Source organism: Enhydra lutris, unplaced genomic scaffold (assembly GCF_002288905.1).
Source record: "Enhydra lutris kenyoni isolate GAN:26980312 unplaced genomic scaffold, ASM228890v2 scaffoldscaffold2, whole genome shotgun sequence".
NCBI lineage: Eukaryota > Metazoa > Chordata > Mammalia > Carnivora > Mustelidae > Enhydra > Enhydra lutris.
In genome coordinates, this window is record NW_019154086.1 from 22,585,483 (window position 1) to 22,599,813 (window position 14,331).

General features: G+C 35.8%; 1 protein-coding gene across 3 annotated transcripts in view; it reads right to left on the reverse strand.

Moving 5' to 3' along the window:
- The window catches only part of LOC111150640 (serpin family I member 1), a 71,354-nt gene that overhangs the window by 16,076 nt on the left and 40,947 nt on the right, over positions 1–14,331 (reverse strand). For all 3 annotated transcript variants that reach the window (XM_022508135.1, XM_022508128.1, XM_022508143.1), the window contains exons 2-6: positions 11,663–11,929; positions 10,401–10,631; positions 8,053–8,247; positions 6,490–6,694; positions 637–734 (exon numbers count right to left, since the gene is read on the reverse strand). In XM_022508135.1, the coding sequence (XP_022363843.1) occupies positions 637–734; positions 6,490–6,694; positions 8,053–8,247; positions 10,401–10,631; positions 11,663–11,912 (979 nt within the window). In that variant the 5' untranslated portion in view covers positions 11,913–11,929. The remainder of the gene's footprint in view (positions 1–636; positions 735–6,489; positions 6,695–8,052; positions 8,248–10,400; positions 10,632–11,662; positions 11,930–14,331) is intronic.

Consider the following 14,331-nt stretch of genomic DNA (forward strand, 5'->3'; position numbering starts at 1 on the left):
GAAGATATGACATGGACCAGAATAATCTAAACTTAATGTTTATAACTGTTATTTATAGCATTGTGTGTAGAAGGTAAATATATTTGTTATATTTATCTGACAAAAGATAACTTTATTTTACCTCAGAACATCATAGTAAATAGAGGGTTCGACATCATCATTTAAAAAAGAAAATTTATTTATTTCGTTTTTTTTAAAGGAGCTAGAAATTTAGTGAATACGCCATAAGGGACCAGCGGGCAGGACAGCAGAGAAGAGGCTGCCTGCCAGGAGGCCAGTGGGTGAAGGCTGCTTTTGAGGGAGGAGGGTGAGGGAGTATATTGACATATGGGATTTTCCCCTTTTTGGTAACTGTGCCTGGTTGCAAGTAGCCCATTGGCTAGATAGGGCCTATGGATACTTCGAGGTGGGTCACCTGATGGGCCTGTCTACATTCAACCAGTGTCACTATGGGCCCTTTTGCCTTGATCAAATTTGTATTGCTTAAGCCTGTTGCCTAAAAGTGGCCTCTATATCCACACCCCAACCCCCTGAACAATTTTGACTCTTAAATCTTTAAGGTGCTGACAGCATCACCATTTTTAAAGTCTTTCATGAAATAATAACATTTTTTAAAAATTAGTGTTTATCTCCTACCAGACAAAGCTGTCAAATTTGCATTTTTGATGAAAACTTCAGTTATTCCAAGAGCCTTCAAAACATCTTTTAAATCAATTTCCTGTTCCACGGTGAACCTGGAGGACACATGGGGGAAATGCATTTAGTTACAGCATTTTTTTTTTTTTTAAAGATTTTATTTATTTATTTGACAGAGAGAGATCACAAGTAGACGGAGAGGCAGGCAGAGAGAGAGAGAGAGGAGGAAGCAGGCTTCCTGCTGAGCAGAGAGCCCGACGTGGGACTCGATCCCGGGACCCTGAGATCATGACCCGAGCCGAAGGCAGCGGCTTAACCCACTGAGCCACCCAGGCGCCCCTAGTTACAGCATTTTTAAAGTATTTAGTTACAGTATCCTGTAACCTGGGACAAGAATAGAAATGTTGGATATGTTGATTTTAATGGTAAATTATGCTAAAACTGGGTGGCATCTGACTGCAAGTAGTACTCGATTGGGCTCATAAAAAGAGGAGACAGCAAAAAGAATATTGTATCAGAATAGTATTAGATTATTAAGTAGGAAAAGTATTTGATGTGGACACAAAACCGTAATATATAGGATGGAGTAAATGTTTTAAGGTCCAGAATATAAAACTCGTAACTCAGTAGCCTTCAAAATTGTGTGACCTAGTAATACATCTGATTTTTTAAGCTGTCAATGGCTAATCAAATATTTACCCAAGGCATTTCATTCTCTTAGTATCCTTGCTCAGCTTCCTGTGAAAAGGGAAAGCCAATGCTGTATCTAATTGCTGTATAATGGATACATCTTACATTTCAACTCCATACACTCACAGAAAGGAAACATAAAAAGCTATCAGGTTAACAATATGTATCTTCCTGGTTATATTAACCTTCAGGACCTAAGGCTTTTCTCCTGGTAGCATCACAGAAAAGATGTTAATCAACAAAAGTGAATTAAATATTACATCTTAAAAACTATACACTTTTACAATTATATTAGAGATTCTTTTTTAAGCAAAAGAATAACAAATTTGTATTTTTTGTTTTAATGGGCTTTATGAATTATACATAAATGTGCATCACATTTGCAAGAAGAAATAAAACATTACTTAAAACTCAAATGAAAATAAGTACAGTGGTCATGAGCAGAATGTTAATTTTTAAAAATGGTTTCCACAGACAGTCTGATTAGTCATATTAAAGAGTCTCTCCCAAACCAATGAATTGTCTCACCCATCTTTGGTGAGTGAAACATGGAGTGAAACATGGCTGCATTTAACACACAAATGCAGCATTTTTTAAGCAAAGGTTATTATTTTTTTATAAAAAGTGAGAATAACTAGAAGTAAATGTTTCCTTTTTGTCCTAAGATGTTGCTTTTTGTTCAATAAAGATCCTAAACGTAAGTTTTTAGGCAATGGGCTGTATCCTTAAAAGAGCTAAGTCTGTGACAGTCACAAAACATCACATTAGCATCATTTCTGATGTCTGGTTTTAAGAAGAATGACAAGGGAATTGTTGCTATAAACAAGACTCAGACATCAAGAGGAATAGTCAGGGGAAAACAGTTTTAGCAGGTTCATGTTTATGGAAAATATGATAAATAGAAAAATAAATGTATAGCAAGCATATCAAACCAAGTCCTGAATTTTATCTATATCCTACACTTTAACTTGGATTTAGCATTGTTTCTTTTGTTTCCTACAAAAAGATGTTTGTTGTGAAAGTAGAAAAGTGGGATGAGTAGGGAAGTGTGGACTGTCTCAAAGAATACCTTTGATGGCTTGATTAAGGTGTTTTGTGTGTGTGCTTTATATTTATTATTCATTAATTGATCTACCAAAAACTATTCCAAGACTCTAACAGGTTAATTTAAACATCACGAAAATCCTTGGAGGTCAGTATTATTATTATCCTCAGTTAATAGAAGAAGAAACCAAGGAGGAGAAAGATGAGATAACTTGACCAAGATCAGATGGCTAATAAATGGCAGATCAGGGGCACAGACTCAGGTCGTATTCTGTATGTTCTGATCCACTTAAAATAGGAAAGTGAAGGAAGAGATCAAGAGAGGATTCTTTGTGCTTCTTAAGAGTAACCTGGTTTGTCTCACACTTCTGAGGTTTGCTGCTTCAGGTGAGGATGGTAATTTAGCCAGACTGAATTTGGTCAAGTTTCTTAGTTTCTGAGCCTTGGATTTGGCTGACATTGATAATACCTGCCTCGTAGTATTGTCGAGGGAATTGAATAAGGTTTCTAGAAGTCTTAAAAAAAAAAAAAGTTTTTATTTTTAAGTAATCTCTACATCCAACATGGGGCTCGAACTCCTAACCCTAAGATCAAGAATTGCATGCTCTATCAACTGAGCCAACCAGGTGCCCCAAAGCTTTCTAGAAGTCTTAGGATGGTGCCTGTATGTAGGAGGCATGTAATAAAGGGCAGATTGGGTTGACAGCATTTACGATATTGCAGTTCATATAACATTCACATTATTATAGGTGTTAAGGTATTGTATATTTGCATTTTAGTAATGTTGGAGTAATTTTATTAAATAGCTGTTTCATCTCTGCTGCTTTAGCTGTAAATTAGTCAAACCTAGTGTCTTTTTTATTTCAATATCTGTAGTATCTAGCATAGGACAATATACATAGGTTGAAGGGAAAAAAATCTAGGTGACCATGAGAGTGTTTGTTCAAAGTTGAAGATGGGATGTGAACAATTTCTATTTATCCATCTCTTGTCTTTGTTTCCTTATCAAACTACTGAGAAACAGGTATTATCCATTTACTAACTCTTTTCTCTTAATAGAGACTAATATTCATATATTAGAGACTAATAATCTTTAATAAACTTAATCTTTAATACAGACACTAACAATCATTATCACCTCCCATAACTGAGGGCTAATAATCTTTAATAATCTTAAATAATCTTAAATAATCTTTAATATAGAGACTAATAATCATTATCATCTCCCATACCTGAGGGCTCACTGTGCAAATCCTTTTACATATGGTATCTCATTTAATCATCCCTATGATAACGTCACGGAATCCTAGGAGATGATGTATTGTTGTCTCTATTCTTCGGAAGAACAAACTGAAATTTAGTCAAGCCAAGCAACTTGCCGTAGTCACACGGCTAGTAGGTGGTAGAATGAACATATGAACTAAGGCCTGTCTGACGGCAAAGTGCCCCACCTCTAATAACTACAATTCTAACCATGGCTATTTAAAAACAAACAAACCATAGGTAGATTTTACATTTCGCCCACCAAACTTAAAAATAAAAAGCCACAACCTTGCTTTTTTAAACCCAAAGGCATGCCTATTTTAACAATGTAATCATGAGTTTGCAACTTTCTATCTGAGTAAGTTGAAGAGGTATGTAGAGGGCAAAAGCATCTCCACATCTCCGGTGTGGAGAGCAAGTGTTAGAAAAGAATAAATATATATTACATATAAGGAGATTTATACAACTTGTAAGCAATTAAGAAACTAATCAAGACACCTTCTGTAGAAAAGCCCAGTGAAAAGCACTTATGTTAAAGAACAGTATCGGATGGCTTATGTATTAGTTTTCTTTTATAAACATGAAACTAAAGTGCTTTATTTCTAAGACAATCATTTTCCAAGTAGAAGGATGGTCTCTGCTTACAAAATAGAAAACCACTTTATATCCATTGATTTACAGCACTCTGAGCCCAAATGACAAATCTGAGACTACAAGAGTCAGAGTGGAAAGATACGACAGCCAGGTACCCCTGCATTTCAAATATTAAGGTATTTGATTTTCATTTTAGAACCATCTTCTTGTACCTTACATAATGAAGAAGGTAATGTTCATGAGAATAAGGTTTTTAAATAATCTTAATGGAAGAAAAGTATATGTAAAGTTGCCCATAGGTTAACACAAGGTGAATACTAGGACTTAAAAGGTACACTGAAAATAAATAATAATAATGATAATACATAATAATTATATGATGTTAGGCATTATTCTAAAGTCCTTTTTAGATATCTTACATATATATTTTTAATCTATATTAGCAAAGTGTTTTTGCTACCATGAATATATTGGAAGAATATTTGGTAATGTCCATTAAATCTTAGAAATGTATGACTATGTATTAACCTTTTGGTATTTCACTGGATTTGTGATATCACATACATATAGCAATTTTACCCTCTCCTGAATAGAGTTTTGTATTTTGGATAAAAATACAATTTCAATTCAGTATCTGATTCCTATAGGGCTTATTGTTCAGGGGGAAAAATAATAAAAATACAAAAGTAGTTGCCCCCTTCTCCCCCCTAAAAATACCCTATACCTTTTAAGAAAGGCATTTAGAACCTATATGCATGAAATCTAATATAACAGAAAGTAAAAGCACCTGTGGAGCAGGACAAGTATTGGTAAAATTACAGAAATGCAAAGTTGCCATTTCAGAATAGTATCTCCATGTGAATAAAACTATACAAACATTTTAAGACAGACACTTGAGTAAACCTAGGAAATGGCTATTAAAACTTTTTAACCTCTGCTAAAATGAGGTCATAACCATCATTATCCTCATTGAACATTTAGTGGATTCTAATACTGTAAAATGGAAGGGGTAGATTGTTTCCTATTGATTATTATCTACACGTAAGTATTTGAAAACAGTCAATTTCTTAAAAAGGGAAACCAGATTCATGTTATGTAGCTATATTATGTTATGTAGCTATTTTCTCTCTATGCATTAACCAGGTAGAGGGAGAGTTCATAGAAATTCTGGAGAAATGGATACATGGTAATTAACTGTGCCTCGTTTAGTATCAGGCATTAATATGAGCAAACAAGCTAAACTATTTCATAATTGAAGAGTATCTCTTAGAAAATGAAAATTTAATTTTCTTCTGCTGCCATGTTCCATTTCTCAGTGGACAGGACCTGGAGGCCACATTTTCTAGTGAATATGGTTGAATTATAATATGTGATCCTTACTAAGCATTCATTTAGAATTCTGTTAAAATCGTCCTAAATAACTTTGCATTCTCACAGAATTGAAGCATTTGGCCATGTTGCACTTAGTTCATGGAATTTAATAAGGGAAGAGTTAACACTATACTGAATTTCACATTTTATCAAAAAGAATTTCTTTAAAAATATACAGAGACATACACAATATCAGTATCAGGCAAAGAAACATGAGAAGAGCATTTTAGGCCAATGCAAAAACATGCATAGAGACCCAGAGGCAGGAAAAAGCATGCAATCTGTATGTAGCATAGCAACAAGCACATGGATAGAACATGCTACCAAGTGTTGTTGTGGTGAGTGGCCCGAGGTCAGGTTGAGAAGAACATCTAGGCCCTGCATAGATTTTATTATTTAATCCACAGGGAGAATTTTAATCTTTCTCCTTCTTATTTATGATTGCATCTTGGCACCAAGCATAGTAACTTGCTTGCGCTTCTTCCAACAATGTGGGAGATTGTTTTCTCTCCAGCTATAATCAACTTTAAATATTAATGAAATACAGAAGACTGCCAATGCAAATGATATTCAGAGACGATCTACTGAGAAACATTCTAAAATGAAGCTAAGAATATTGACTAGGATCTGAAACTAGGTCTTGGGAAATAGTATTGAGTGAATCGATAAGGGAGCTTGTGTCTATGGGCAGGACCTCATGAGTACAAAAGACTATTTTTAAAAAAGGAGGAGGAAGGGAAGGAGAGGAAGGGAAGGGGATGAAAGAAGAAGGGGAGTAGGGGGAGAAAGTAGCTGAGACTTAAAATTCAAAGGTATTAGGACCTGAGTCAGAAACTACATTGAAATCTCTCCCACTATGCTGTTGGAGGGAGTCCCACAGGAGCATCTTACCTGGGCAGGTACACTTCCACTTTTTGTTTCTTCACAGAGTTTGCCCATTCTTCAATCAGTTGTGCTTTGACCAATGGCTCCAGAGTGGCCAGTGGAACTTCCTGCCTGGACAATACCAGCATCATACTTATCTCCTCTCCCTCATAGGGTATTTCTAGGACTTGGTAGATACCCCCAGCTTCATTGGAACCATCACTAAATTCTCCTAAAACAAAAAGAAAGGTGATAAAAGGCCCATATCCAAGTTCAAGTAAAAGGTTTAATTTGTTTTAACTTTCTTCCAAAATAGTGTGTATGTGTGTGTGTATCCAGGTATCTGAGAAAAAAGGCTTTTGGGGTTTTGTTTTGTTTTGTTTTTAAAGCTCCTGAAATCAAGTGATTCTTCAGTCCTAAAGTATTTATTTTATTTTAGAATCCCCAGGATTATATCATAATTTTCATAATATGTTCTCTAGACTTACTTTTTATTTTTAAATGAGATACTTCAGATGAATATTTAGTTAAAGAATATCTTTAGAAGCAATGATCAGTCCTGGTTAGAAAAATAAAGCCCTAGATCCAACTTAGATGTAGTTCACATTCACATTAGAAATCCCACTGGATTTCTAAGAAGGGAAAAATGGACTACGTAGTACCTGGGACTTTATTATTACCACAACTAAAAGTTTTGAGGCCAAGATAGCATAGTCAAAATGAAATCTATTACATTATCTAGGTAGTTATCTAGGGTATTTGTGGTGCTTAAGACCTCTATATTAGATAGTAAAGGTTGGTTAGGTAATGGGCTTTGTATTCCAATAACTTGGCTGAATTCACCAGGCTTCCATAAAAACATAAAGAAGTCCTTAAAGCAAATGGTCCTGTTGCTACCTTAAAATTTCCCCCATTTTCAAAAAGAAAATGTAATGCTTCTGTTATGAGCATTTTCCTATAACTAATCTAGGTCCTTTAGACCTTTGAACATTTTGGTTCTCAAGCTGAGTGTGTAAGAATACAGTTCATTGCAGCGTGTAAGAAAGATTGACACCCTAAACTTCTGAGAAGTCCAATGAAATAGCTCTGAAAACAATGCCGAGGATATTAAGTTGTATCACAAATCACAGACCTTCAATAAATGAAACTATGAATGAGTAATGACATCTGACCAAACATACACAGTCTGAAAGCAAAGTTTTAAAGAAATGCTTGTAATTCAAAAAGTGGTAAGGAATCCAAAGCAAGGGCAAAGCGGAACATATGGGTCACTGACAACCACCCCAAAGCCAAGGGCTTTCTGGAGTAACTCATAATGTTCTTTACAAGGCCAGGTATTTGCATATGGGAATAAAGCCGCTCTGCAGATGTAATCAACTTCATAATTTAAAGAAGTCTATTGGAAAACTGTCAATGCATGTAATATTCACTCAGGATCTAATTAGAGGCCTTTGAAAATGGAGCCAAGGAAATCGAATTGCAGCTCAAACGAGATTGACAAGCTATTTGAATAATAAATATTTCATGTTCTTTCTTAAAAATTCATTAATACACTGCAGGAAAAGAGAAAGAAAAGCCAGAATGTCTTACCATAATAAAATTCCCCTTGTTGATACATCATTGGAATTTGGACTTCACTTTCATCATCTTTGGTGAAGGAAAAGGTTCTAGTATTTTCAGGTCTAAATTGTGACTTCCAGCTCCCCTTGAAATAGACAGCATTGATGAGGGCCAAATGAGTGCTGGCATCAAAATCCCTGGGGGATACCAAATCCTTCAACAGACCTATTCAGGAAAAATGAATAGGTAAACATTCATATTAAATCCGAAGGTGAAAGGGGACAAACTACCATCTGATAGAGTAATCCAGAAAAAAATGTGTACCATTACCAAATTTACAAAAAAATTAAGTGTCATGCTTTCAAAGGAAAAATGTTACATATACATCCACACATGCATACACACACACAATACAGATTAAGGAGGTCTAAAACAGACCGACCTAACATAACACTGGTAGGATCTTGACACTTGCAGAAATGATAGAACCATGTACAACAGAATCCTAGGTTTTACCCCTTTCTAGTTGTGATGATGTGTGTACAACTCTTAACACAGAGTAAGCACTCCGTAATCATCACCAGGTTTATTCTTGAACAACATACGTGATTAAAATGTCATTCAATTCAAAAATGCCCCCCATGTATATTGGGTATCTTTCCACCGAATATAACAATTACATTTGACTAGGTGAAAACAGATGAGTGAAAGCCAATTGAATTCATGATGGCGTATTATCTATCATTTGAAATATCTCTTTACAAATCTGTTTTCAAAGATATTGGGTCTTTGTCGATAGCAAAAAATGTTTATTTTTAAAATATTTAAAAAGATTTTACCTATTCATTTGACAGAGAGAAAGAGAGAGAGAGAGCACAAGCAGGGGGATAGCAGGAAGAGGGAGAAGCAGGCTCCCCACTGAGTAGGGAGCCCCGTAGCAGGACTCTATCCCAAGACCCCGGGATCATGATCCAAGGTGGAAGGCAGCTGCTTAACCAACTGAGCCACCTAGGCGTCCCACTAAATATGTTAAAAAGATTCTGGAAATAGCTTGTAATCATTCGGTCTACTCAAAGTGGATTCTTATTCTTGACTTCTTCTTTGAATGCTAGAATACAAACATAAGTTTCTTTTATCCTACATTTTAATGTCATAGTTAAAAAAGAACGAAAATTTGTATTCTCTCATTTTACTAATGATAATACTTCTCTAGGTGCTTACAAAGGTGCCTCAGAATTTTTGGGATGAGGACATAGGGCATGTGGTCAGGTATTTTTGTTATTGTTCCAAAATAAAATATATTAGATTGATGTTATTTGGGGAGTTTTGACAGTATGAATTAATTTAGCGAACATCTGCAATCTGCTTGACATTTGGTCTCATTTTTAAAATTCTAGTTTCAATATTTTGATGGTAAAGTTAGAAAATAAAATGGTAAAATATGACACATATGGAAAGCTTAAATACATTTTTAAAGAATAGATTAAAGACAAATTTTATTATTTTTTAAAGATTTTATTTTTTAATTTTTTTTTTACACCTAATGTGGGGCTCAAACTCACAACTCCAAGATCAAGTGTCAAAGGTTCCACCAACCAAGCCAGCCAGGTGCCCCAAGATTAGAAATAAATTTTAAAGTAAATGTATCTCTTTCTAATTCTCCACTTATTTGGAATTAAAATGGCTACTCCCTTTTTAAAGAAATCCTATATCATTTTTTTGATTATCAATCAAGTTCTGCCATTTAAAAGCCCAACTCTGGGGGCACCTGGGTGTGGCCCAGATTGTTGTTAAGATGGTTAGGCATCTGCCTTCAGCTCAGGTCATGATCTCCAGGTCCTGGGATGGAGCCCCATGTCAGGCTTCCAGCTCAGTGGGGAGTCTGTATTTGCCTCTCCCCCTGCTTGTGCTCTCTCTCTCTCTTGAATAAATAAATAAAATCTTAAAAAAAAATAAAGCTCAACTCTGATTTTTAACTCTCTCTTATATTCTATTTTTAATTTATTTTTAAGAGGTCCACTCCACCAACTGCCATTCTAACTGGCATCTAACTTCTTAAATAAGTCAGCTCAAGCAAAATTCCATACAGTAGTTAGGATTACCATGCAGAGGAAAACAAATGATTGGAGAGACAGATTTCAGACTGATTTATCACAGTGCCAAAATTCTTCACATGCCAAAAGATTTAAATTCTTTCAAAAATGTTTATTCATAAGCAATGCCTCTAAAAAGACTATAATCTATACAAAATAATTATTAGATACTCGACTAAATGCTAACATTCAGAAATTCAATCAGAGTGAAGAGACAAATAATTTCAGAAGTAGAAGAGAGTTAAAACTAAGCTACCAGAGAAAGAAAGGAACTAAATGACATACTATTTGTGTTATTCTCCACCCACTTATTGATATGGTTGGCCACAGCTATATTTTGACTGAAGTCCACATGATTTACTTCTGCTTTAAAGTACTTTTTCAGCATTTGCAAAAATTCCTCATTGACATGAAATCCATTTTGCACAAAGAGGGAGTTGGCAATTTTCATCACATACTGGCTCTCTTTAGCAGTGACCATGTTAGAAAAATCCTTCAAGAAGGAAAATTCATCACCTGCAAAATGACAAACAGTAAGTTTATTAGTGGAACAAACACAGTGAATGATCATGGGGAGTGGAGAAACACCAAAACACAGCAAGGGAGATAGAGGAGACAGGAGCCCAAGGGAAGAGCGGTATTTATTCCCCATAGCAACATGACAAGGAGGCTCCAATATTTGTGCCATTTCTAGATTTTCAAATTAACTTTGAGTATTTTGAACGGACATTATTTTTCATTTTAACTGATGTCTTGGTAGAATCTATTATAGAGATTTTTTGGTTGTCTCCTTTCAAAGTGCTTAGGTTATTCTCATTAAATTGGTCTTCATTCTATAATTAAGGAATAAGATTAAGCTTAATTACCTATTTTAAAAATCAAAATATTCTTTGAAATTTTACTTTCACTGAACTTTTTTTGTCTTATAACTAGAAAAGTCCCTTAGAAATCAGAGTTCTTAACTTTTTAATGAGTTGATTCTCATGCATATTAAAAATGTTAAAATAGAAATCATAAATCATGTCAAAATGATTACAAAATACCTTTTGGCTAAAAACTTTCTCCAATACATAACATTTTCATAATAATAAAACATATCAAAAAAATTCTTGGATGCTACTTTAAAAATGAAGATACAATTGGTTCTAAGCAAAAATTTCTGATATTCTTAGAGAATCTTGTTGCTTTTCTTCTAGCAGTTATCATGGTTGTAATTTTTCATTTATGTGATAATTAATTTACACATGCCTCTCCCTCTAGACTGGAAACTCAGTAAGAACCATGTTTGCTTTTATTTGTCACAGTGAGGTTTATTTTTAAATAATAATAATAATAAAATCTACAATTTCCTTAGATTAACTCAGCTAAGGATGCAGCAAGGAATTACTACTTTTCTTGGGTTTCCTGATGGTTCTCCTAACCATACTATCTCAGTGAGATCACTTTCTCACATTGTATGAATATTGCTACCTGTGGCCAAAGACAACATAATTGAGTAGAAAGTTAAAGCCAAACCACCTTGAAAAATTAAACCTAAGCACACTCACCATTTTTTAGGCTATCATATCCCATTGAATGACGGATTTCTTTCAGGGTAGACCCTTGGGCCCCAAGTTCCATCATTCCTATAGTGAAGGTAACACTCAATGGAGAGAAAAGAATATTTTCATCTTCCCCAGTGGCTCGAAGATGGTTATACATATTCACTGACAACTCAGCAATGGTTTCATCAGGGAAAGTGGCCCCTAAAGCCAGACTTTGTAGAATCAGCAAAGAGAAGAGTCTAAGGAAAACCATGTTGGGAGAGCTCAAGCCTGGAAAACAATAATTTCCATATTAATTATCACTGAGAATGGAGTGAAAGGCAAAAATAAAAAATAAAAATAAGAATTATTTCTTGGCAAAGTTGTAAAGCAAACCAATTTTCTAAACATTTACAGTGTTAATATCTCCTAACAAAAGTCCCTTTAAAGAATATGTTGGGAGATACTATTTTTAAAAAGGCAATTAATAGTCAAATGAACAAATTACATTGCTAATTCTGAGGATATTTCCAGGAACAGGGTCTCCCTGGTCCCCACCTTCATGGGGTTAAGAGTATGTATAGCTACATATATAATGGATAATTAAAAACCATGTTTGGTGAGGCTATTGTAACAATTTTTTATATCTTCACCATATATATTTTGGTCATGATTTTGACACAATTTACTCTAATTTACATCAAACTACACACGTCCAGGAGAACTATAATGGAAACCAAAAGATATTTACAGGGTTTAAGAGGAACTAGTGAAGTCAGGCATTTGAAAATGTTGGTTTACCCATTTACTCTAATTTATAAAAATTAATGCACCATGCAACTGGGTTGCCTTCTGGCAGGAAAAGATCAGACACACACCTGCCACTGGCCCCAGTGTATCAGCCCCAGCTGCAGAACCCACAGGAAGTGGTAACCCAGAGAAGAAGCAGGTTCAGCACATTCTTGTGTGCTTTTCCCTTCCACCGTGGCTCCTTGTGAGGCTGCTGCTCCCAGTGGCCATCTCTGGGCAGGGAGGAGCGTTCCACCATATTGACCTTTTAAATTCAGGCTGATTTACCATTTCAGCTTATACTGATGCTTCTTTTTCAATGAATATCAGACTTATCTGGTCCTTGAACCATTTTCTCTTTTGAAGAGAACGTGTCAGTGCCCAGATATCTCTGGCTAACATTTCTTCCTGGCACACCAGTATTCCAGAAGCCCTGTCTCCCCACAAACAGCGCACCCTGACCAGCACACAGCTGGGACAGAATTTCCTTCTTCCTTGTATTCTCCCTCTTTGTCACTGCAGGCATCTAAAAGCTGACCTGCCTAGTCAAACAATTAAGTAGCTTACTAGTTCTTGACCTTCAAGGAAAAAAAAAATTATCCTCAAAACAACATGTAAAGAGATCCTGAGCAAACACATTTGGAAAGCTATTTCAATGAGCATGGAGCGTTCACAGTCCCCTTTCCTTACAGAAGGAAGGCATACACATTTTACTTAAGAGCAAGGTGTTTCTGACAGGGGTTTGAGTCAGAATGTCCTCCTCACTCCTGTAGTGTTTTTAATCTCAACTTCCGGAGAACTGCCTATTAGTTTGTAAATCCTGCACGTTTTAGGGTTCAGTTTGGAGGAGCAGTTTTTTGCTGCTGTTGTTGTTTTTTGTTTTTTGTTTTTTTGGTCTGAGAAACTCCGAGCGCTGCTATCACCCCTCTGCTTTCGTATTAAGGTTTAGATCCTTTTTCCTTGGTTTAGGAAGGTAAGGCTCAGTCTGTATGTAAATTATGTAAATAGGGACTCTCACAACCATGCTGTGGGAGGGAGGATGGTTGCCTGTGGGGGATCAAGTGCATTGCTGCAGAACGGCGTCAGTGGCGCAGGCAGCACGGAGACTGAAGCACGGGGGTGCAGAACACAGCTGCCCCCGCCAGCCTGCGGGCTGGGGCTGTCCATGGGAGGCTGCCGTGGAATCCCGAAAACCCCCGCCCCGCCTTCTGTATTCCAGAGGATTCCAGTAAAAGGTAGAAGCAAAATAGGGCAACTTTCTCAGTCTCTAGATTCAGAAGAAAATTTAGCAGGTACCCTTCCAAATTGAAAGACACCCTAAGATATGCCCAGTATTAGGATGTAACACTGGTTACTAGAACTCATAAATCCAAGTCCCACTCAAGGGCCCATGATCTTACTCATGATACTATACTGCTGTCTGACATACCCTACAAAGACCCAAAGCTGGGCCTCATTACTTTCGTTTAATGTTATCTAGTAGAAGACCATGAAGCTGAAGTCACTACATGGGAGTGGTATCCATCCGTCATTCAGTAACATGGCTATTTGGAAACCATTGCTTTTAACACAATTATCAAATTTAAGGTTAACAAAAAGATTGCATTCCTATAAAACAAAAACCAACCTATTGCCAACCAACAAACATTCTAGAAAAACAAAGCCAAGTCTAATATATTCATCAGCATTTTTATTTACAAACGAATGTGCCATGAGATAAATAAGCTAACACGTGGCATATGACCTTTGGCAAATCACAAGCCTTCTCTGTCTTAGCTTCCTCCTTCATGAAATGAAGATGTCAATTTCTACTCCACACAATTATCAAAGATGTAAATGAAATAGTGTGTGTTGGAAGCACTCATTTTAAGCTACAAGTATACTAATAAAAAACATTATCATTA